The sequence below is a fragment of the Mobula birostris genome, chromosome 7, assembly GCF_030028105.1.
Source record: "Mobula birostris isolate sMobBir1 chromosome 7, sMobBir1.hap1, whole genome shotgun sequence".
NCBI classification, from domain to species: domain Eukaryota; kingdom Metazoa; phylum Chordata; class Chondrichthyes; order Myliobatiformes; family Myliobatidae; genus Mobula; species Mobula birostris.
The window spans coordinates 142,017,557-142,041,176 of record NC_092376.1 but is presented as its reverse complement, the minus strand read 5'-3'; the positions used below and the strand labels follow the sequence as shown (position 1 = coordinate 142,041,176).

General features: G+C 39.7%; 1 protein-coding gene across 1 annotated transcript in view; it reads right to left on the bottom strand.

Moving 5' to 3' along the window:
* Positions 1-23,620, bottom strand: part of LOC140200468 (A disintegrin and metalloproteinase with thrombospondin motifs 2-like) — a 279,816-nt gene that overhangs the window by 206,646 nt on the left and 49,550 nt on the right. The window contains exon 3 of the mRNA XM_072263823.1: positions 7,820-7,979. Within this exon, the coding sequence (XP_072119924.1) occupies positions 7,820-7,979 (160 nt within the window). The remainder of the gene's footprint in view (positions 1-7,819; positions 7,980-23,620) is intronic.

Below are 23,620 nucleotides of genomic sequence, written 5' to 3'. Positions count from 1 at the left end.
TATCAGCCACAGCTTTTTGAACGCAAACACACAAGTGACGCCATTTGAAAAGTATTCACTCTAAGAATGGTGTCATGTCTAACGGCCACATGACGTACATGCAATTGACACTAGTTAGAAAATGTTCAGCAACAGTTTCCTGCCCCAATTAAGAGGCATAGTGTCTCAGAAAAATAGGGGAATCACGGCTATTTTCTCAAGCAAAAGAAAATCTGATGTTGGAAGTCCAAGCAACACACACAAAATGTTGGAGGAACTCAGCTGGCCAGACAGCATCTACAGAAAAGAGTATAGTCAACGTTTCAGACCAAGACCCTTCATCAGGAGCAGAGGAAAAAAAAGATGAGGAGTCAGTTAGAAGGTGGGGGAAGGGAGGGAGAAACACAAGGTGACAAGTGAAACGGTAGGGGGGGGTGAAGTAAAGAGCTGGGAAGTTGATTGGTGAAAGAGATACAGGGCTGGAGAAGAGGGAATCTAATAGGAGAGGACAGAAGACCATGGAAGGAAAAAAAGGGGGAGGAGCACCAGAGGGAGGTGATGGGCAGGTAAGAAGATAAGGTGAGAGAGGGAAAAGGGGAATGGGGAATGATGAGGGGGGAGGGGGGCATTGCCAGAAGTTCGAGAAATCGATGTTCACTAGGTTGGGGGCTACCCAGACAGAATATGATGCATTGCTCCTCCAACCTGAGTGTGACCTCATAGCAACAGTACAAGAAGCCATAGACTGACATGGCGGAATAGGAATGGGAAGTGGAAGTAAAATGGGTGACCAGTAGGAGATCCTGCTTTTTCTGGCAGGATGAGTGTAGGTGCTCAGCAAAAGCAGTCTCCCAATCTACATCGGGTCTCACGGATATACAGGAGGCCATATGGGGAGCACCAGACACAGTAGATAACCCCAACAGTCTCAGAAGTGAAGTGTCGCCTCACCTGGAAGAACTGTTTAGGGCACTGAACGGCAGCGAGGGAGGAAGTACAGGGGCAGGTGTAGCACTTGTTCCACTTGCAAGGGTAAGTGCCAGGAGGGAGATCATTGGAGAGGAACGAATGGACAAGGGAGTCACATAGGGAGCAATCCTTGCAGAAAGCAGAAAGTCAGGCGGAGTGGAGGGTAGGGAGATGTGCTTGGTGGTGGGATCCCATTGGAGATGGCACTGTTGGAGATGAAATTTTCTCAATTTGTTTTTGTTCTTTACAAGTCATCCCAAATAAGCAGCTGCTCTGATTAAACAATGGCCCAATTTACAGTGATCCACTGTATTCAAATCTAAACTAAAGGACTGAGCAATTAAATAAAATCAGTAAATTCAAAAGCTAATATCATTATGCATCAATTTACCATCTGACCTTCTGAATACTCAATCACTTTTAATCTATGGGAAAGAATTTTTTTCGGATGAATCTTTAAATGTTTACTTATCTGTCTATAATTCTAGCATTTCCTCTTTTTAATTTATGTTTCCAGTATTTGTAGTTTTGTGCTCATGATAATTCAATGGATAAATTTTCACAAATGCAATATTTAAGAAATTGGAAGTGTTTTTTCTTTAGGTATGTATTTTATCTTTGTTATCTCAACTATAAGGTTATGGTTTTCGGCAAACCTACGGTTTCTGATACGTTTGGTTGGTCAAAGGCAACTATAATCACCTCTACACAACAGAGGGTCCATTTGAAGGGTAAAGAGAGATTTTTGTCTCTTATCCCACAAAGTTTGATATAGCTAATACCACCATTCTTGCTGATCCACATTTGCTCCCAGATCCCTAATGCCTCAATTGGTTTTGACCCCTCTAGCTCCGCACTCTATTCTAACACAAACATCAAAACTATGACCCTCATGCTCTCCTGCCCCTTCACTTCTATCTCACCTGCTTGGCTAACATTTATTGACTTTCCCTAATTGTACTTCAGTGGATTGATTAGCTGATCAATTTCAGGGGCCACTTAAGAGTCACCTTTGTTTTGGTCTGAAGACACATACATGTCAACCTAATAAGGTTTTAAAAGAACAGATGGATTTTTATAACAAATCAGTATTTCTAAGTTGCCATTCCTAGTGTTAGCTTTTGAATTCCTTTTTTTGTTTAATTACATGAACTTATCTTTCTGTGTGCTCATAGATGGATTTAAATATTTCCTTCTGATTAGCACTCAAGGCTAGTAACATTAAGCACTATGCCATAGTATCAATGGATGAGTTATGATTCAGTCCAACTAAAGAGAGACCAAACAATATTTCCTTTTCCTTCCATAGACTTCCATACAACCTTTAATTCCTTTTTGGCTGAACTAAAGTTTAGGATTCTAGTTGACCTTAACTTCTAGATTCTATTGGTTTCAAAACTGAACTTATTTCCTCATCTTTACAAAGACAGCGTACTTTCACCTTAACAATGTCATCCATTCCTAACTTCCATCAACCTCTAAGCTGATAAAATCTTTGCTACCTCTGTAGGCTTTTGAACAAACTCTCCAATATGTTTTATTTGCCCACCCCTCTCCCTTCACTGCTTACATTTGCCACCATCCATAAACTTCAGTACATTGAAAACCATGACATGCAAATACCCCAGTAATTATCTAGTGCCAGTTGCTCATGGCCCTCATCTTTTGCTTGATTACCGGATACAAAATGCCACAAACAATGTTTTGATTCATTCTATACTTCACCTCCTTAGCATTAGCTTTAAAATGCTGTTGTCCTGATGAAGGGCCTCAGTCCAAAATATTGACTGTTTACTTTTTTCCATCAACACTGCCTGGCCTGCTGAGTTCCTCCAGCATTGTGCGTGTTGCTTTGGATTTCCGGCATCTGCAGATTTGCTCATGTCTGAATTCCTCGTAAAGTCTTTCTATTTGCTCATTCTCTTCCTGTACAACCCTACTTCCTCTCTGAAGCCTTTGCTGAAGATTCACTTACTTCAAACAGCCTTTCACATCCATCCATACTGATACACCATAAATATCCACCCTTCGTTTCAGACATTTCAAATGGTTCACGGCAGTGGGATGAGCCAGTAAATTGGGAAAAAGTGAACTCTCGTTGCCTCTCTCTGGGAAATTCTAGGGATTCCTTTGTGCGTCTGAAAATCCCATTAGATGACATTCTCAACAACTGCTTTTGCATTAATCCGATGTGCTGGTTTCCCCATGAAAGATCAAACAGAGGACCGCCACTGAATGTATAGTCTACACAAAAGTTCTCATGTCTTAGGGGCATCTTCATCAAACTGGTTTCTATCCTGACCTCCAGTAACATCTATGTAGAGGTTACGTGATACCTCCTTGGTGGCATGGCTCTTCCCTGAGCACTCCATTTTTGTTACACTTTCCAGAAGGTACACAGGGTTGTTGGTAAATTACCCTCTGTAAATTGTCCCTAATATCTAAGTGGGTGGTGAAATCAGGTGAGAATATGGGGAGAATAAAATGGGAAAATGATGTGAATGGTAGACGGATGGTCATTACTGAGTCAAAGGTCCCAGTTTCATGCTGTACTCTAACTTGCCCCCACCACTACACCCCGGTTTCAGTTCTGCTCCGTGTGTGCTCTGAACATTCAACTCGAGATTTTGTGGTAAATTCATTGAAGAGGTAATTAAACGACTGAAAATTTTATTAGTACACATCAAAACACAATAATGACTGCAGTTTAGTTGGGAAGTATTTCTCAACATCCTGGAGAAAGGTAGCATACACGCAATTTTCTTTAATAAACCAGAAATGTTATAAACATATGCACTTTCTAGTAGTTTTTTCACCATTACTATCACTGAGATAAGAAAATGTCACCAACACTTTCATGTGGCTACTCATTTCAATTGGTGGAATGATACAGTTGTCATTAAATGAAAAAGAAACATATAACTGAGTTTAAACGAAGTAATTCAGTAATCTGCTTCAATATAAATTGTAGTGTTAATGTGAGTTCTGTAAAAATTTCTTTGAAACAAGTAAATTGTGAAATGCACTTATTCACTGAAATAAATTCACACACTCTTCTACCTACCTTGAATATTCTAATCTGGTGTTCCTATATACAGAAATACCAACAGGCAAAATGTTGCAGATACATACACAATAATCAGAAAGATAGATGCTTACAAAAAGGTTTATGACTGCCACGTGTTTATGCTCTACAAGATCCACTTAAAATGAAAAGTGAAACCTTATTGAAAACCAGAGTCTTCATGTGAATTGTACAAAGTGTGCAATTTTCACTCTGGCTCTTTCATACTAATACAACAAGATTCAAATATGAGAGGAGCATTCAGATAGGCATATGAATATGCAGGAAACGGTAGGATATAGAAACTGTGTAAGCAAAAGGTATTAGTGCAGTTGGGCATTTCTTTTACTAATTTAATTAGTTTAGTACAACATTGTGTTTAGCACAGCATTCTAATTGCAAACGCTCAGTCAATGCCTAGAGTATACTAGAAAAGCAGAAATAGGTTTTCATGATAAGATCATAAACCATAAGATGTAGGAGCAGAATTAGGCCAGTCAGCCCACTGAGTCTGCTCTGCCATTCCATTATCCTTCTCAACCCCATTTTCCTGCCTTCTCGCTGTAACCTTCGACATCCTGACAAATCAAGAACCTATCAATCTCTGCTTTAAATATCCTAGATCTGTCTAGGCCTTTCAATATTCAATAGGTTTCAATGAAATCCCCCCTCCCCCCATTCTTTTAAACTCCAGTGAGTACAGGCCAAAGCTATCAAATTCTCCTCATATATTAGCCTTTTCATTTCCTGATTCATTCTCATGAACCTCCTCTGGATCCTCTCCAAAGCCACTACATCTTTTCTTAGATGCACAGCCTAAAACTTCTCACAACATTCCAACTGATACATTTGGCTTTATCTTCTCCCTCTCAAACTGCAGAGTGAATACTAGCAAATTATGATCATGGTCTCTCAAGGGTTCCTTTACCTTAAACTCCATAATCCAATCTGGTTCATTACACAAAATACCCAGTCCAGAATTACCTTTTACCTAGTGGGCTCAACCACAAGCTACTCTAAAATCCACCTTGTAGATATTCTATAAATTTCCTCTCTTGGGATCCAGCACCAACCTGATTTTTACAATTTACCTGCATATTGAAATCCCCCATGACTATCACAACTTTGCCCTTTTTACATGCCTTTTCTATTTCCACATTGAAATTTATATCCCACATCCTAGCTACTGTTTGGGGTCTGTATATAACTCCCATCAGGGTTTTTTCAGCCTTGCAGTTTCTGAACTCTATCCACAAGGACGCTACACCTTCTGATCCTATGCCACCTCTTTCTAATGATTCGATTTCATTATTTAACCAATAAAACCACCCCACCCACTCTGTCTACCTGCCTGCACTATCAATACAAGTTCCTTGGATATTAAGCTCCCAACTATGATCTTCTTTCAGCCATGTCTCAGTGATGCCCAAACATACCTGACAATCTCTAACTGTGCTACAAGGTCATCTACCTTATTCCACACATTCTGTGCCTTTAGTCCTGTATTCATCGATTTTGCCCCCATGTTACACTTCATCTCATCACAGTGACTGCGATTTTGCCCTACCATCCGCACAGTCTCACTACATGTCATATCAACTAGTATACCAACTGCCCATCATCATCCCCATCACTCTGGCTCCTGCCCCCCTACCCAAAGCTCTAGCAATCCTGCCTGCAAGGATATTGGACTCCCTTGGGTTCAGGTGTAACCCATCTCTTTTTGTACAGGTCACACCTTGGCTCCCTGACTCCTTGTTACAGCCAGAGGTAGTAGTAAGGATAAGCTCCCACTATCTATTAAATGCTCTCAATGGCATGCATCTCAAATAGCCTCTGACAACCAAGTCCAGCTCCTAGCCTTTATATATGGCTTAGCCACTAAGCTGTGCTGAACAATATCTATTGACTGGAGAAGGGTCAAGAGTGGGTTACTGGCCCCTTAAAACCTGTCACTTCAGACAGATGGGGCTCCCCAACCATGGTTGGCAGCTCATCTAGAAGAAAACTCTGATCTCAATCCTCTGTTGCTTTGTGACTACTGTATACCCATTCATGGGGAAGGCTTTGGGAGAAACCCTGAGGAAAGCTCTTAAGATTGAAACCCGAAGGCAGTCCTATGTTGAGTTCAACAGTGATGGGAAACTTCTGCGATGTGGCTGGTGCCAAACTGTACCAGTCTCTGCCGTTCCTTTGGATTCATCAGCATCAGGGAGAGGGGTGCCTGCTACATGGTACTGGGAGTAATCCTGAGATCACTACCTTGGAGGTCCTGTTCTTTTGTTTATTCCCCAACTCCGTATACACACTGTGTAGGGCTTCTTCCCCCTTTCTATCTATGACATTGGTGACAATGTTCACCAGAGCCTCTGGCTGCTCACCCTCCCTCTTGAGAATCTTCTACAGCTGCTTTGAGACACCCTGGACCCTAGCACCTGGGAGACAACACATCATCCTGGCTTCTCTTTCACAGCCACAGAATCTGCGTCTGTCCCCCTAACTATCGAGTCTCCTGTCACTACCACTGTGCTTGACTTTACCCTTCCCTGTTGAGCCTCAGAGCTGGCCACAGTGACACTGACCTGGCTGTTGCTAGGATGCCCTGATAGATCACCCCCCCCACCCCCCCAGCAGAATCCAAAGGGGTATAAGAGAATGGCCACAGGGGAACCCTGTACTGACCGCTTAATCATCTCCCATCTTACTTCTCCTGGTGTTCACCCATTTACTTAACATCTGGAGCCTCCACTCTGGTGTGCTCACCTCAGTAAAAGACTCCCTTATGAAGTTTTCAGCCTCCCGGATGGTCCTGAGTACATGCAGCTCCAGCTTTACTTCCTGTCAGTCAGGAGCTGAAGTTGGGTGCACTTTCTGCAGATATAGTCATGGTGGAGACCATTAGGTACCCTGAAATCCCACGTCTCACAGGAGCAGCATTCCACTACCTGAACTACCATCCTGCTTACAGTTGTTATAACTCTGACTTCTCAAATTTAAGTTTTAGCCTGTGCTTGTTCTCGCCCAACCCTGTTGAGCCAAAGCCTGACCACTCTAATACTGCCCACTCACACAATGGCCACTCTGCTCAAGCCCCACTTCTTTTTATTTGTCATTGCTAATTGACCCCAGTTTCTATTAATCGAAACAATCTTCCACTCTGTAGATAAGTTTTGATAGTCCCAACTCGCTTTTTAAAACTGGTGCATGAAGTCCACAAGGAACTGTCTCCAACTCACTCCATGATCTCACGTTCCACAGGCACGATGCAAAGCTTCAAGAGCAATTGCTTGAGCAGGTCCCAAGCCAGCACTTCAAAATCAACTCATCCAGACCCTTTTTAAAGAAGGCTCACATTTTTGGGTAAGAAGTTAAAATAGAATCCCTGTGATAAAAAAATCATAAAGCAATAGTTCAGTGAAGATCAGGGTTTTATCCCTGGCTAATAATTAACATTGCTAATAAACATTTCATATACAATATATATTGTCATTTGTTTTCTGTGGGAATATTCAATGAACAATATGGCTGCTAGATTTCCTGCACCATAAGATGAATTTTTTTAAAGAAATTCATTGCTGTTGGAATAGCTGAGATCAGAAAAAATATTATAAAATCACAACTTATTTTTGCCTTTTAACAGCAAGGTACAAACAAAACTCGAAAACTCTTATTTCCCAAGTAGAATTAAGCTTTGCCATGTAGCACATCTCAAATGGTACAGCAATTAAGCTATATTAAACCTCCCCTTCATTCAAATTCTTTTAAAAGGAAATAATCTTTGGAGAAAATAATCTTATATTTACTGACCTTTTAAAAGGACATCATTGATTGATGCAGGAAGTGGTTTTTTGGTAGCTGACCTCCGATATACCACATGAACTCTCCCATTTTCTTCCTCCTCCTCCACTTTGTTTCTCTCTAGTGGTTCAATAAAGAATTCATCCTTGTCTGTCCGAATCATGCCAGCCTGAAGTGACAGGACCAGAGATTATACACTCTTAATTGCCGGAAAAATGCTCACGCAGATCCGCTACCCTTGTGAAGCATTCACATACTGTACATATGCCCACAGGACTTTTGTCGTTTTAGAATAGCTGAAGTTAAATACTTTATGAGAAATAATACAACTGCTATCCTTCTGACTGACATTAATAGCAACATTAAAGCAAGAACACATTTTCATTATAGATGCCATCCCATCCCAAAGAGCACAGAAAAGTTGATGGACAGCTTTGAAAAATTGCTGACCATCTGCAAGTGAAAGTCATTGCTGAGCAGACCCATGGCCAAGGCCATTGATTGAAAGTGACTGAAGAACTTTTACTCCTTCACATCATATCAGTTTTCAGGACTTTTGTTATCAATAAGACACATATTCAGCTTGTTTCATCATAGGAACTGAAACACTATTGTCTTCATGTATGACAATGAAGCTTTATAGAAAATTCACCGGAATATGCTCATCTTATGACAAAAGCTGCATTTAAAGTCAGTGTTAAATCAGTTACATTAATGGTGAAAAAAAAACAGAAAGAAATGCCATTTTGATAGCGATTGACCTAATTTTCAGAGCTATTCATTTTGAAACAGGGAAGATACAATACAATAAACACGGGGCCAGAAATCCTAAAAGATAAACAAATAGTGTAGTGAAAGTTTTGTATGAGGCCCTCCTCAGACAGTGATTTTTGTTCTCATGCATTCCAAAGCGTGAGTCATATGGAGCAGTACTCATTCTACCAAATAAGTAATCTGAATATTGAAAGAAAGAAGTCTTGAAATTATTGTGGCTTTCTGATATCTACTAATGCCTGCAGTTCCAATATAATGATTAGTGATTACATTGTGTTATTGCTTCTGCTGAAAATGAGTTTCTAAGTCCTGTACTGAAACATCATTAAATCAGAATCAGGTTTATTATCACCGGCACGCGTTGTGAAATTTATTAACTTAGTAGCAACAGTTCAATGCAATACATAATATAGAAGAAAAATAAATAAGTTACAGTATATGTATATTGAATAGATTAAACCTATTTAATCTATCCAATTAAATAGAGAAAATCTAATCCCCTTCTATATTAGGCCAAACAACTATTGTCAATTGATGGTTGTTTCACACTCCCTCACCCTCAGCAGCTACTTGCTTACCTTCTCGTCTCCTCCAGAACATATCTATAGGGCATTTTAGGGCTCACGACTAAAGGTTTTACAATGGCACAAAGGCTTCAAATACAGCCTGTATTGGGACACACAACAGAGATGTATTTTTCACAGGTATAATGTTGAGGCTTTTAATCAAATTCGGATTAAATTTGGGGGGGTGGCTTTCTTAATGCATAATCCTATAATTTCTTTGCTGACGATAAAGCAAAGTAGCTTCAAGTGTGTGCCAAATAACAATATCAAAAACACTATATTTGAGCTCCACCGTTTTGCCGTGAGTTCAGTGAAAATTATATGGTATTGTCTGCCGTTCGTTGAATGGTGTGAAGTTTCTGTAGATACAAAATATTGATATTTGTTATTTAAAGTCCAAGTGCCCTTGCAATTATGCGAATTTTGTTCAATACTGTCCATCTGGAAGGAAGGAAATTGCCTTTTAAACTCACAGGGAGCATCGGCCATCAAGTTTTTGCTGTTGATGTTTCTGTAGCAGGCAACTTCTTTTTTACGAGGTCGAGTTGCTAGCTCGACGCTTAACCCAGCACGGATGGAAAGCGTGCCTGGGGAGCCGGCTGGGTTTGAACCTGGGAGCCTTCGCTCCGAAGTCCGGCGCTGATGCCACTACGCCACCAGCCATCTACTACACTGTTAACTATTGTAAATCTAAGAATTAATTGCTCAGATATTAATTGCTGGTGATAATTTTAAAAGAACTAAAATTTTAACATGCTCTTAAAACTTTATGTTTTTATCTTTTTACCCTATCTGCTAATCCAATCTTCCTCTCCTGTTTATTTTTGGTTCTAACCACAACAACATTGGATTCACTCACAATGATTTAATCTAAGTTCTGAGTCTTTCTGTTTTTTTTATTTAACAATTCTTCAATCTTGCAGTTTAATCTTAAGTCACAGCCTCTTGGCCCATTAACCATGGATGCAATGGCAAGTTGAGGAAATGGATCCAAATACACCGCATTTAGTTTAAGAAGCATTTTGATTATATATATATATATATATATATACACACACACATACATACACACAAACAACAAGGGTATTATCAACACATCATTATTCAGATTACAGTTTCCACCATAAAGTCAGACTCTCCAGCCTGTTTGACTCTAAACTGTGTTATAATAAGAGGGCAGTTAATCATGTGATACAAGTGGTGCCAACACATGCCATATATGTTTTATTTCTCCTTTAATCTTCATATCCAAAATAACTGTCCAATTTCTGTGGTACTATGCTTTGGAATATGTTGGGTAATTGCTGGTTGCAGTTCTCCTGAGCTTGTTGTCAACTTGAGGTGCTTTCATTCTCATGCTTACAATGCATCCATTAATATCCCCATTTCTACTTCTGTCAAGCCCCTTTGGTTGTCTTCCTGACCTGTCGCTGGTTCTTCTGGTGGGAAGTGGCCTCATTATCTCATATGACCCGATACCTGTCGTATATTGAGTCACCACTGCCTTCTAGTGTCAGTCTAACATGGAACTGTTCTTCCAGATCTTTGTTGTGACACTCGTTAGCACCTTTGTGATTATCGAGAGCCTGTCCCTTTCACTGGCTGCCTCCATTTGTTTTCCTGCCCTACTCTGCACTTGCAGTTTCCCTGCTCTGTGAACTTTCATCAGAGTGTCGCATGGCCAAAGCAACTTATTCCATTCAAGCTTCAAGGTGCAGTTAAATTTAATGAGTCACATGTTATCTACAAACAACTAGTTCACATGAAACCGGTTAGGACAAACTCTCTCAAAATGGTGAACCCTAAAACAAAGAGATATGATATAGATTTCACTGCAATTACTCACTGTTCTCAAGCCAAACTGACACTGGTTGTTACTGCATCTGTATTTTGTATGTTGAAGCCTCAACGAGCTAAAGCCACAAGATCATCACTCAGACTCTGTCCACTCAAATGACAGCCACTGTGATGATGGCTGCTGTAACTGCCCCTGCCTTTTTTTAAAGCTTGCTCTTCCTAATCAATCTCAAACACAGATTGGTCGCTGGTCAAAGCTGTTATGCTGCCGCGACCCACTGCTGCCTTTTCTACTCGGGCAGCAGACCCAAGTGAAATCTCCTCCTCTCAAAACTTCCAGTGTCTAGATTGGTGTCTGCTCAAGGCTCTGTTACACTGCTGCAACCTGCTGCTCCCTTTTCTACCCAGGCAGTGGACCTGAGCCAAATCCCCTCCTTTCAAAACTCCTGATGCGAGGATTGGTCGCTGGTCAAAGTGGTGTGCAGAAGAGCATTTCTGAATGCACAACACATTGGACTTTGAAGTGGATGGGCTACAGCAGCAGAAGATCACACCGGCTTCCACTCCTGTACCTAATAAAGTGGACATTCAGTATATCTAGCCTGGCCCTGAGTATCTCTGCAACTTTACACGACTGTAAGCCTTTTTCTAGCATTATCGTGTGGTAATTGTTCCCTCAGGCTACTCTCCAAGAATGTATAAATCGATTCATTCTGATGAGTGTTTCATTCAAATCTATGCAACTGCAATTGTCTGCTCAGTCTTAGCTCTGTTTGAAAAAAAAAAACACACAAACGTTTGTCCCTGATCCTGGTTTGTACAAATGACTGGTAACATTCAACGGATTCATTTCTAGAAGAATGTAATTTGCTCGCACTGCAGGAAATGCATTCTCCAGATTTCAGTATGGTTGATTCAAATCCCTCTCCTTGTGACCAATAATATATAATATCATCATCACTTCGGTTTGCTCTTGTTTATCCACCATAGTGCCTTTGGAAGGCAGACTCTATAAGGTGCATGAAGATAAAATGAGTTTTGTAAGCGGAGTCTGATAGGTCCATTCATTTATCATGACATGGGCCAAAAGGATGCACTATGTTTAAGAAAATATAGGACAGTGAGGGGACCTATGCTTTGTGATGCATTGTTCCCACCCAAATAGATCGCTGTCAGGTAGCTTGATAGACACTAGGGAAGTTTAAACAAACAACCAGACCAGAATCACCCACCTTTCTCTAAGAGAAATATCATGGCAAGGGAGAAGTGAATGATTAATGTCTTCTTACCTGAGAAGACAAAACAAGTAAGGAAGAATATGGATAAAGTAGGTCATTCCCTTCATATGGGCAGGTGTAGTGATCAATTAGGTACAGCAATACATTGGCACCACTGCAGGGTCTGATGTGGATGCCCTGGCGGAGAGGGTGGGACAATCAACTAACAGTACATACTAAACCTTCTTGGGAGAAAGTTAGCCAGCAAGTTGAGCTAATTTAGAAATGGTTGCATGTCAGTGAGATTGAAAACATTGGAATACCAAGAGTAGTGGTGAAATTGCATGGAAAGATGATATTCCTAGAGGTGCAAGTTGGTGACATGAAAGAAGATTTTAAAGATCATGGATTTGCATGCTCACAAGAGCTACCCATGTGTTTTTTTTTCAAACAGCAGGACAACAAGTAAAAGAAACATTGCATTACCATGGTAGTGAAATAATTGGGCAGAGTGTGTCGATCGCAGAGGTGGCTGGAAAAGCAAATCCGTGGAACAAGCATCATGTGAGCCAGGAAAAGATAATATGGTCCAATTTGGACATCAGCCTATTTTTTTAAACTGTCTAGGCAGTATTTTTTTGGACAGCAATGTTGCATTTTCAGAATAATTAAAATACCCAAAGTACTGACAGCAAGCAGATTGAAGGAAGATTATAAAGTATCTGCAAGCTTCCCTATGTTTATGAGTTTGTAAAGTTTGTTTGGACAGTACGGAATTCTGATCTGCCACTGCATTGATCCACCGATAAGCTGAAAGATACAAAAGTCACCCCAAACTGTTATATGGAGGTCATTTCAATTATGTCAATTCACATCATGGCAATTGATGAGATTGCACAAGTCCTGGGAAAGAGTTTAATGTCTGCAGAGCTATCATTAATAGAGTTACTGAAAGATTTGAGTCTAGCTCAGACTGTCCTAGGTGACATGAGGAACCATATATGGCACTCTGATTAAAACATTCCAGAGATTCTATCTCAGTTTTATAGTCTTTAATTTCAACCATCCTCCTCCTCACCCCCACCCCCTTAATTTTGTGTGTAAAGTATGTTTTTATTGTTTTTTTTAATTAACTTTATATAAAACATAAACCAAAGAGCAAAATTAAAACATCATCATTCTGGTCCAGAGTGCATGCCAGTTTCTGCAATGTCCACGTGTCCTGGATTGTCTTCAGTAATCCAGCAGATATCATACCAGGAACATAAGAAGTAGAAAAGATTCAGGGTCTAAAAGAAGTCATGATGGCTGAGCAGAGGCATAAATGTTGAAGAGCCTTAAATAGGTATAAAAGAGATGGTTACATTTAGTTTGCAGCATTTTGTGATTATGTGTGTAAATGTGTGGTGTTACAATTGGTGTGCAATGTTGTTAGTCATGCATAGATAATGTAATAATTACGCATGATTTGGAGAAATAATTTATGGCGATTTTCTACAATGTAAGTGGAAAGGTAATTAGGTTTAGCTTAAGAGTTTATGGTCAATAGGACACAGAAATTTGTAAATTTATACCTTACTAAAATTTCTATATGTAGGTTGTTGGTGGTTTGCATGTATTTAGCTTGTATAGGTGATGCAATGTGTGTGCCATGTGGTATGTCTTTTGATACATTGTTGTAGCAGATTCTACGAGCAATTGAGTTTCAACTGTCTTCAATAAAGGATATTTTAGTGGTAGCTTTATTCATGTTACTTGCCTCAGTGAACAGTAGCACACCAATGCTTAAATGTTGTCCAATCTTGCTGCACTTAAGATTGAATTCACTTCATCAAAGGATAGGAAAGGAATGTCACTAAACATGTGATTCCATGTTAAAGTAACAACTTGGATTAGACTCACTGCTCCAAGGCATTGCTTAAGTAACAGACAAGTGAACAAGTTCAGCTGTAAAATTAAAAAGGACTTTTGCATATTTTTCCCATATTCTGTCCTCTTTGGGGCAATAGATTTTCTTACTATTTAGGGATTATGCCATAAAACTCAATACCCATAAACAAATTCACTTCTTGCTATTACTTCACCAGAAGCAAGCAAAACAAGCAGGAAGGGAACTTATCTGTGATTTTCAATGGCGTGCTCACATTAAGAGAAACTCTATGGTATTACTTTGCTTTGATCTACTACCTGTGCTGGAGCCTACTCTTACAGTAACCATTACTATTCTAATTCCTAACCATCATTTACGTAGGGCATGTTTGTTTTATTTAAAGCTCAACATACAGTATCTTCTCCTAATACAGCAGACCACACCCCACCCATTCCCTCGGCCCACACTAAAAACATCCTCCTGACCACCAAAACACCAATTCAAGTACGAAGTAAATTTATTATCAAAGGACAATATGTCACCATATACAATCCTGAGAGTGGTTTTCTTGTGGGCATACAGAGTAAATCTGAAAAGCACAAGAGAATCAATGAAAGACCACACCCAACAGGATAGACACAGAACCAATGTGCAAATGACAGGAAACTGTGCAAATACTAAATAAATAAATAAGCAAGCAAGCAAGCAATAAATATTGAGAACCTGAAATGCATAGTCCTTGAAAATGTGGGAACAGTTCAGATATGGAGTGAGTTTAGTTATCACTCAACCTGATGGTTGTGGCTCTTGAACCAAAGGGAACGGTTCTTGAACTTGGTGGTGTGGACCCTGAGGCTCCTGTACCTTCTTCCTGATGGTAGCAGCAAGTAAAGAGCATGGCCTGGGTGGTGGGGGTCCTCAGTGGCAGACTACAGAAAAGGCAAGACCTGGACTATGCAAGACCATTTAGTAGCACACAACCTGTAGCTCGTGCGGTATCCAGTTTCTCAGTTCAGCGAGCATTCATTAGCCTAGCATGATCTTGCTTAGTGTTATGTTTTCTAACTCCAGCACCTAATTGAAAGAAAAACACAGAAGCTGTTTTGCCTACTTCATTTTACTTTCCTTTAGTGAGGTGATCAGAGGTGATCACATATGACACAGTGGTGTAGTGTCATAGGCCATTCACGTACATGGTACACAAAACCCATAATAGATTATATAAACAACAAAGAATGCTTAATCAAACAATATTTACGATATTACTCAAATGGTACTAAAATATTAAACACACTACACCCGTCCCTGCTTAGCTATAAATTCCAGCTCAATATGAAATGCATTTCAACTCAAATATCTAACGTATTGCTCTCTAGTCATTGTCGGAGCCATGTATTCTGTGTTGCGCAATTTTTAATTTATTTTTTCTTTTCAAACCTTTTTATTATTATTATTATCCAAAATTAACAAGAGTACATAGAAGTAGGCAACACTTACAATGTCTCAAGAAAAAGAACATTGTTTTAAAGATTGAAAAAATTTTGGTGACAAAAAAAAGAAAAAAACCCCTACTAAGAAAGAAAAGGTCAGGGAAAAAAAACCCATTAGGTGTACAACCCCGGAGCCAGGCGTCATACAAAAGCTTCTAAAAATAAACATCAAACCGCCAGCAAGAAAAAAAAATACCAAAAATTTACAATTAGATCATGGAGGAAATCTATCAATTAACTCAAATGATAGTAACGAGCAAATGAATCCCATCTTTTCTCAAACATAGGTTCAAAAGTTCACCTTCTAATTTTCTCCAAACTAAGACATAGCATCACTTGAGAGAACCATTGTGACAAAGTGGGAGCTGATGTATCCTTCCACTTCAACAAAATGGCCCTCCTAGCTATCAATGTAACAAATGCAATAACATGTTGGCCAGACAAAAAGATACCGCGGATATTTTGAGGAATTATTCCAAAAAGCACAGTTAATTTGTAGGTTGTAAATTAATTTTAAGTGCTTTAGAAATTGTAGAAAAAACTGACTTCCAGAACTGTTCCAGTATAGAAAAGGATCAAAACATGTGTGTCAGTATGGTTGTCTCAGTTTTACATCTATCACAATAACGATCAACATCAGGAAACAGTTTAGACAATCTCTCCTTCATCAAATAGTAACGATGTGCAATTTTAAATTGAATCAGTGAATAACTAGCACAGATCGAAGAAGAGTTAACCAACTTCAGAATCCGCATCCAGTCTTCTGACATAAAGGTCAAATTAATTTCCTTTTCCCAATCCTGTTTAATCTTAAATAAAGGACGCTTATCCCATTGTAATAGTAAATTTTAAATTCTTCCAATGGAACCCTTCATGAAAGGGTTCATACTCGTAATAGTATCTAACAGGTCGGCATCCAATATTATGTTTCTTAACATAAGTCACATGAGTGGGTGTGGTAAAAGCAAAGGGAATAAGTTTCATATTCTTGTTATTTTGTGGCAGTTTGTAGCGTGGGACCAGTGGAGGTCACATCTTTGCTGACCACTGAGATAATACTTAATATCACTTCAAGATTGTACGTTGCTAATAAAGGATCGAATTCAGGTTTCAAGTTTTGGAGCAATTATATATAATACAACTACTATATAGACATCCAGAACAAAGTAATTTTTTTAAATTGTCCTATTCAGTCCTAAAGATTTAATCATTGTTGAGGATTTCTCACTCTTGTGGAATAATGTCTTTCCTAACAAGGGGAATCACACTGCTTGGCAGGTGAGGCTTGTGGCTGTGAAACAATCTCAGGTCCTGGAGCCTCCTCTGTGGTGGTTGTAGGAGTTGACTCTTGGACTGCAGAAAGTAGCTCCCACGTCTCTAGATACCTTACTTTAGACACGTTGGCATCCTGAACAGTGCATGGCAAGCTACTTGTCTGTGCCTAGATGATCAGCACGTTACTCCTCCAGCACTTTAGCTCTCAGCTTGGATGGTACAACAACTCTCAATTACCACAGAAGGTGACCCCTGTCAAGGGTAAGTTCATCCCGGCAAGGTAAATATGGAATTTCTGCTGCATATTCCAGCCATTTTGGAATGCTATGTAGACCTGACACAGAGAAGGGTCTTTTCTGGTTTACCGTTGGATCACCTCTGCCATAACACAGAGACTTTTGATTTGCATTATGTCAAGAGGTGTGTCTTCTTTTCTAATTTTTTCAGGCATTTCCTTTAACAAGGGTAAACAGGACAATCCATCAGCATTCACAAGATTAGTTATCCCATTGAATTCAATTGTGTATTTGTGTCCTCAAAGAAACAGACCTCGTCTCTGCTTTTGTGCTGTTGCTCTTAGTGGAACACCCTTCTGAGGACTGAATAGGGACACCAGTGGTTGGTAATTAGCAATAAGGATAAACTCTCTCCCATACAAGTACTGGTTGAAAAGTTTTACACAACAAACTAGACTCAATGTCTCTGTCAATCTGCGCATATTTTTTCTCTGCAGATGTAAGGGAACGTGATGCAAAGAATATTCACCTCCATCACTCATAACATATGATATGACTGGAGCTATGGGGTGTCACAAGCAAGCTTCACTGGATGATGTGGAGTATAATGTGTGAGTACAGTGTCTGATGTCACCATTTCATTTTTGAAAGCCACTTCATACTGTTGTCCATTGCCATTTCTTCCTGCTATGCAATAATGAGTTCAAGGGGTGGAGCACAGTAGCCAGGTTTGGCAGGAACCTGTCATAGTAATTGACAAATCCTAAAAAGGACCACAACTCTGGCATGCCCTTTGGCCTTGGACCATCCATCACTGCTTTAATTTTTGTCAGCACTTATGTAAATCTTGTGCGTCAATGGTGTGACCACACTAAGTGATGCTTGCTTTAAAGAATTCAAATTTGTTGCATCATGCTCTGAGTCCATATCTTCTCATCTTTTTTAGCAACTGTCTTGAGGTTTTGGAGATGTTCTTTGTCATCTTCACTGGTAACAATGATGTCATCTAGGTATAGATGACATTCCAAAAACAAGCCTATTATAGTGATAAAACCCTTTCTGAGTGTTTATGGTGAGAAACACTTCAGCCTCTTCTTCCATCTCCATCAGTAGGTAAGCCACTTTGCTAAATGTTTTCCTCCAGAAAGGTATGCAAAGATATCCTCTCTCCTGGGCAGAGGGTATTGATCTACTTTAAGTATTGGGTTGATGGTGACCACAGATCCTGACAGACCCATTCTTCTTGGCTGCTGGGACGACTGGCATTGCCCATGAGCTCCACTCAACTTTGGAAAGAGTTCCTTCAGCCTCCATGCAATCCAGCTCACGGTAGTATAAAGAGCCGACAGGCTTTGTAAAACTTGAGTGTGGCATTTTCATTTAACACTATTTCACCCTTGATATGTTTGAGTTTTCCAGTGCCATCCTTCAACACTGCTGTGGCATCATCAAGTACCTTTCTTAATTCAACTACAGTTGACACTATTGCAGCAGATGTGGCATACAAATGGTGGATGGATCTCTAATCAAGTTGTAGTTGTCTCAGCCAATCACAGCCCTACAATTCTCACTCTCCAGTTTCTACCACATAAAAGCCCAATGTATCTTGTTTGTTGTATTTCACTGTTATGAATTTCATTCCCACAGGAGTTATCTTTCCTCTGGTACAAGTGCTGGCTTCAGTTCAGGATATTTGAAATGCCGTTCAAATTCATTCTGTGTAATGACTGAAACAGCCAAGCCAGTGTTCAATTCCATTTGAATTAATTTACCATTCACACCTGGTGTAAGCCATATCGCTCGTCTCTTTTTCTCCATGGATGTTCGGTCCCTTGACACTTCAGTTCACCATCAAGAAGGCCCTGATGTTTTCTGTTTCTTTCTCAATAAAAGAACCATCCAGTTCCCATCCACCACCATCCTCAACAATTTCTCTTTTGGTTCCTCCTACTTTCTCTGTACTCGAGAGATAGCTATGGGCATCCCAGCTATGCTTGCCTTTTCGTTAGCTAAGTAGAATAGTCCATGTTCCAATCCTTCCCCAATAAGGCTCCCCAACTCTTTCTCCACTAAACTGATGACTGCATTGGTGCTGAGCTCATCAATTTCATCGATTTTGCATCCAACTGTTGCCTTGCCCTGAAATACATTTGGTCTATTTCTGACCCCTCCTTCGCCTTTCTTGATCTCTCTATCTTCATCTCCAGAGATAAACTGTCAACTGACTTTTTTTTTTAATAGAACTTCTAATTCCTGTGACTATCTTGATGCTTCCTCTTCCCACCCTGCCTCCTGTAAAAATGCTATTTGTTTTTCTCAGTTCCTTCTCCTCCTTTGCATCTTTCCCAGGATGAGGCTGTCCTTTCCAGGTCATCAGAGATGTTCTCCTTCTTCAAAGAACTGGGCTTCCCTTCTTCCACCATTGATACTGCCCTCACCCGCATCTCCTCCATTTCACGAGCATCCACGCTCACCCCATCTTCCTGCCACCTTACTCGTGATGGAGTTCCTCCCGTCTTCACCTACCACCCATGAGACTCTGCACCCAGCACATTATTCTCTGGAACTATTGCATTTGCAAAGGGATCCTACCACTAAACTCAGCTTTACCTCCCACCCACCACTTTCCACAGGGATTGCTCCCTCCATGATTCCCTTGTCTATTCATCCCTCCCCACTAACCTCCCTCCTGATATTTATCCCTGTAAACAGCAAAAAATGTTACATCTGCCCATTCACATCCTCCCTTGTCTCCATTCAGGGCCCCAAACAGTCCTTCCAGTTGAGGAAACACTTCACCTGTGAATCTGCTGGGATCATCTATTGTATCCAGTACTACCAATACAGCCTCCTCTATATTGGTGAGACCCATCATAAATTGGGGCACCACTTCATTGAGAACCTCCACTCCATCTGCTAAAAGTGGAAATTCCTGGTGGCCCAACATTTTAATTCCGATACCCGTTCCCATTGCAACATGTCAGTCCATAGCCTTCTCTTGTACCACAATGAGGCCACTTCTGGATGGAGAAGGAACACTTTATATTCTATCTGGGTAGCTTCCAACCTGATGGCATGAGTATTGATCTGTTCTTCCTGTAGAAAAAAATTTCACTCCCTCTCCCTTCTTCTTTCCAACTCTGTTCTCTTATCTCTCCTCACCAGCTTATCGCCTCTCCTCAGGCTCCTCCTCCTTCCCTTTCTCCTATGGTCCGCTCTCCTCTCCTATCAGATTCCTTCTTCTCCAGCCCTTTACCTTTCCCACCCATCTGGCTTCACCTTCTAGCTATCCTCCTTCTCCTCCCCCTATCTTTTAACTCTGGTGTCTTCCCCTTCCTTTTCAGTCCTGAAGAGTCGTGGCCCAGAAATATTGACTGTTTTTTCATTGTCATGGAGACTGCCTGATTGCTTGAGTTCCTCCTGGCATTTTGTGTATAATGCTTGTCTCATTTGTTTTCACAATGTAAATCTTAAGGCTACTCAGTCCTGTGTCACTCTCCTCATTATGTGATTTTACATCAACCACATGGAGATCAGTGCTCTTTTTGAAACTGTAACTTGACTTTTTATCTTCCCTGTGTGGTTCATTTATTTTTGTCTGCCCAACATGTTATTTGTATGTGTCTTACCTTGTTGCATTTTCTGCAAGTTTCATATTTATAGCTACATTGGCTTGGGGTATGTGAACCCCTGGCATAATGGTAACATAATTTGTTCAGCCAAGCAGGTATTTGCTTAGACATTGCAATTTTGTTCATGCTCACTTTCAGTCAAAGCTCAAAGTTCAAAGTAAATTTTAATTATCACTTTTTTGCCCATTCTCCTAATCTGTCCAAGTCCTTCTGCAGACTCCCTACTTCTTCCATATTACCTACGCATCTACACATTGTATCATCCACAGACTTGGCCACAGGCCATAAAGTCATTAATTCCATCATCCCAATCTTTGACATACAATGTAAAGAGCAGTCCCAACGCTGACTCCTACAGAACATCACTAGTCACCTGCAGCCAATCAGAAAAGGCTCCATCTGCTCCTGTTCTTTGTCTTCTGTCTGTTATCCAATGCTCTATCCATGCTAGTATCTTTCTTGTAATACTATGGGATCTTATCTTGTTTCTCAGTCTCATGCGCAGCATCTTGTCAAAGACCTTCTGAAAATCCAAGTACACAACATCTACTGATTCTCCCTTGTCTCTCCTGCTTATTAATTCCTCAAAGAACTCAAACAAACTTGTCAGGCAAGATTATCCCTTAAAGAAACCACACTAACTTTGGACTGATGCAAAATATTTATTCAGTTTGTCCACCACTCTGAGGTAGCCAGCAATTTCTATATTTTTTAAATTATTATTGTTATTATCACCTGGTACTCTGTTTTTAAGAAACTAAATTTCATCTGTTCTCTGCTTTAAAAAAAAACTTGAACATCTGTCTCCCCTTCTAAATAAAATACGCTGCGCTTTTTTTTAAAAAAAGCTCAAAGGTCTGTCTCTCCCTATTCTGAAGAAAAACATGCTGCTCTATTATTAAAAAACTCAAATGTCTTTCAACAGGTAGATAGTCGTCTCAGGTTCGTTTAAAAACTACCTCATCCCACTATGTTGTAACTGCAAAAACTGACTGAAAGAAACACACAGGAGCCAGGATATGTTTTGTCTTCTTAGTTTTACTTTCCTTCAGCGTGGCACACACATATGACATGGTGGCGTAGTGATGTATGACATTCACATACTTCTTACATACAACCCATAATGAATTATGTAAACAAAGAATGCTAAATATTTTATTACCAAAATATTAAGTACACTACACTTAACATACCAGTTCTTATGAAACCAATTTCTAGACATATTTGTTTTCTTATTTCACTGATACTGAAGAACAAAAGGTATTAAGTATTTGATTGGTGAGGACAATGCTGAAGATATCATTTTATTGTGTTGGTATGATTACCAGAGTCAACCAGTAGCCAGAAGTAATAAAATTATCCTTAGATTAGAGGTCGAATCAGGTCATTCATTTTATTTTAAAATATTTCAGTAGAATTGCGGACAATTGAGACAGCCAGTGTATTGATTTTATTGGTGACTATAACCAATTACATCGCAATATTTGGTCTAACACTGGGGAATCCATGTTCAACCTCTGAAACTCTTTTTACTTATCAGGGTGCAAACCACATATAATAATCACATTCTCTAGTCCCCAAGGAATAATTTAGGGTTAAGCTCACATTTCCAGCACATATGTTCACCAGACGCCAGTTATTGAAAAATCCCGTATTAAATAGGATGCATCATGATTCTTTATCATAGTACTTGAATTAAATATCAAACTGAAAATAATACAGAACCACAAAAGATTTTGCACCAAAAATTCCAATGCACCCAACCTTCAGTTATAAAACATTTGCACTCTAAAAGCTGTATAACTCCAACCATTTTTGCTTTAATTTTTCTTTGGACAGAAGACAAACTCTATAAACCAAGCTAGAGAAGACTGATGTTATGCCAAATGAAACATATGGTTTATATGAAGCAGCAGCTTTCCGACCACATCATATGCTTTGAAGGATTTGAGAGTGGGGGAATGTGGAGAGAAAACAAGGTTTATTTGTACATACAGTACATGACAGGAGTACTGCTGTTGTGGGATTTTTCAGTCTTCACTGTGTGACAGCAGCAAAAGAGCAAGAGTTGGTCACTGTCACAGTGAGATTATTTGGCAACCAGTGTCAAATACCTACTTATAAACTGAAGCTGGACGGCCCATGATTTCAAAACGGGCGAGACTCGGCTATTAGAAAAAAAGTTTGCCAAATTCTACTGTGGTGATAAGCAATGTAGTGGAGAGGGGACATGTTTTCATACTGTATAAACATCTTATAAATCACAATTGAAAAGAATTTTGCATAATTTTGCCAAGTATTTTTAATACCAACTTTCCTAAATTTACAACAAAAGATGTTTTCAATTATTTTGTTTTCAAAGTGCTAGTCAGCCAAACCACAATACTGATAATATTACACATCATAATTTTACAAAGCCAAGTACTGGATCATAATTTTACAAATAAAAGTCCTGGAAGGGGAGAAAAAAACCTCTGCAGCCCATTAGAATTCATATTTTAAAGCCCTAATGCATAAAAGAACATGTGCTGAACTACAAATGTAGAAACTCTATTGATTTCTTTTTTGTTCTTTTATTTTGAAATCACATTTTTGTGGAATCACAAGCAAATTTTATCTAAAATTGATCAGCCATGCACACCATTCCAGAAGTTTGTCTTCAGCATATATGAGTCATATACACAGAGATCATCAAACATACACAATAACGTCAAACGGGAAGCAAGACACATTTATTTATACTTGCACAATTGAGGTCCATGATTCACAAGGAAGCAAGCCTTCACTGGAGGACTAAAACCAGTTTCATTATTAGTTAAAATGGGACCTTGCCACATTGGCTGCCAAGAAGTCCCAAGTGTCTGTCAATTTACAAGTGTGACTTTCTTTCAGCATTTTCTTTACATTGGTTCCCAGAACCTCATTCCACACCAGAACTGCCTTAAAGCTCTTT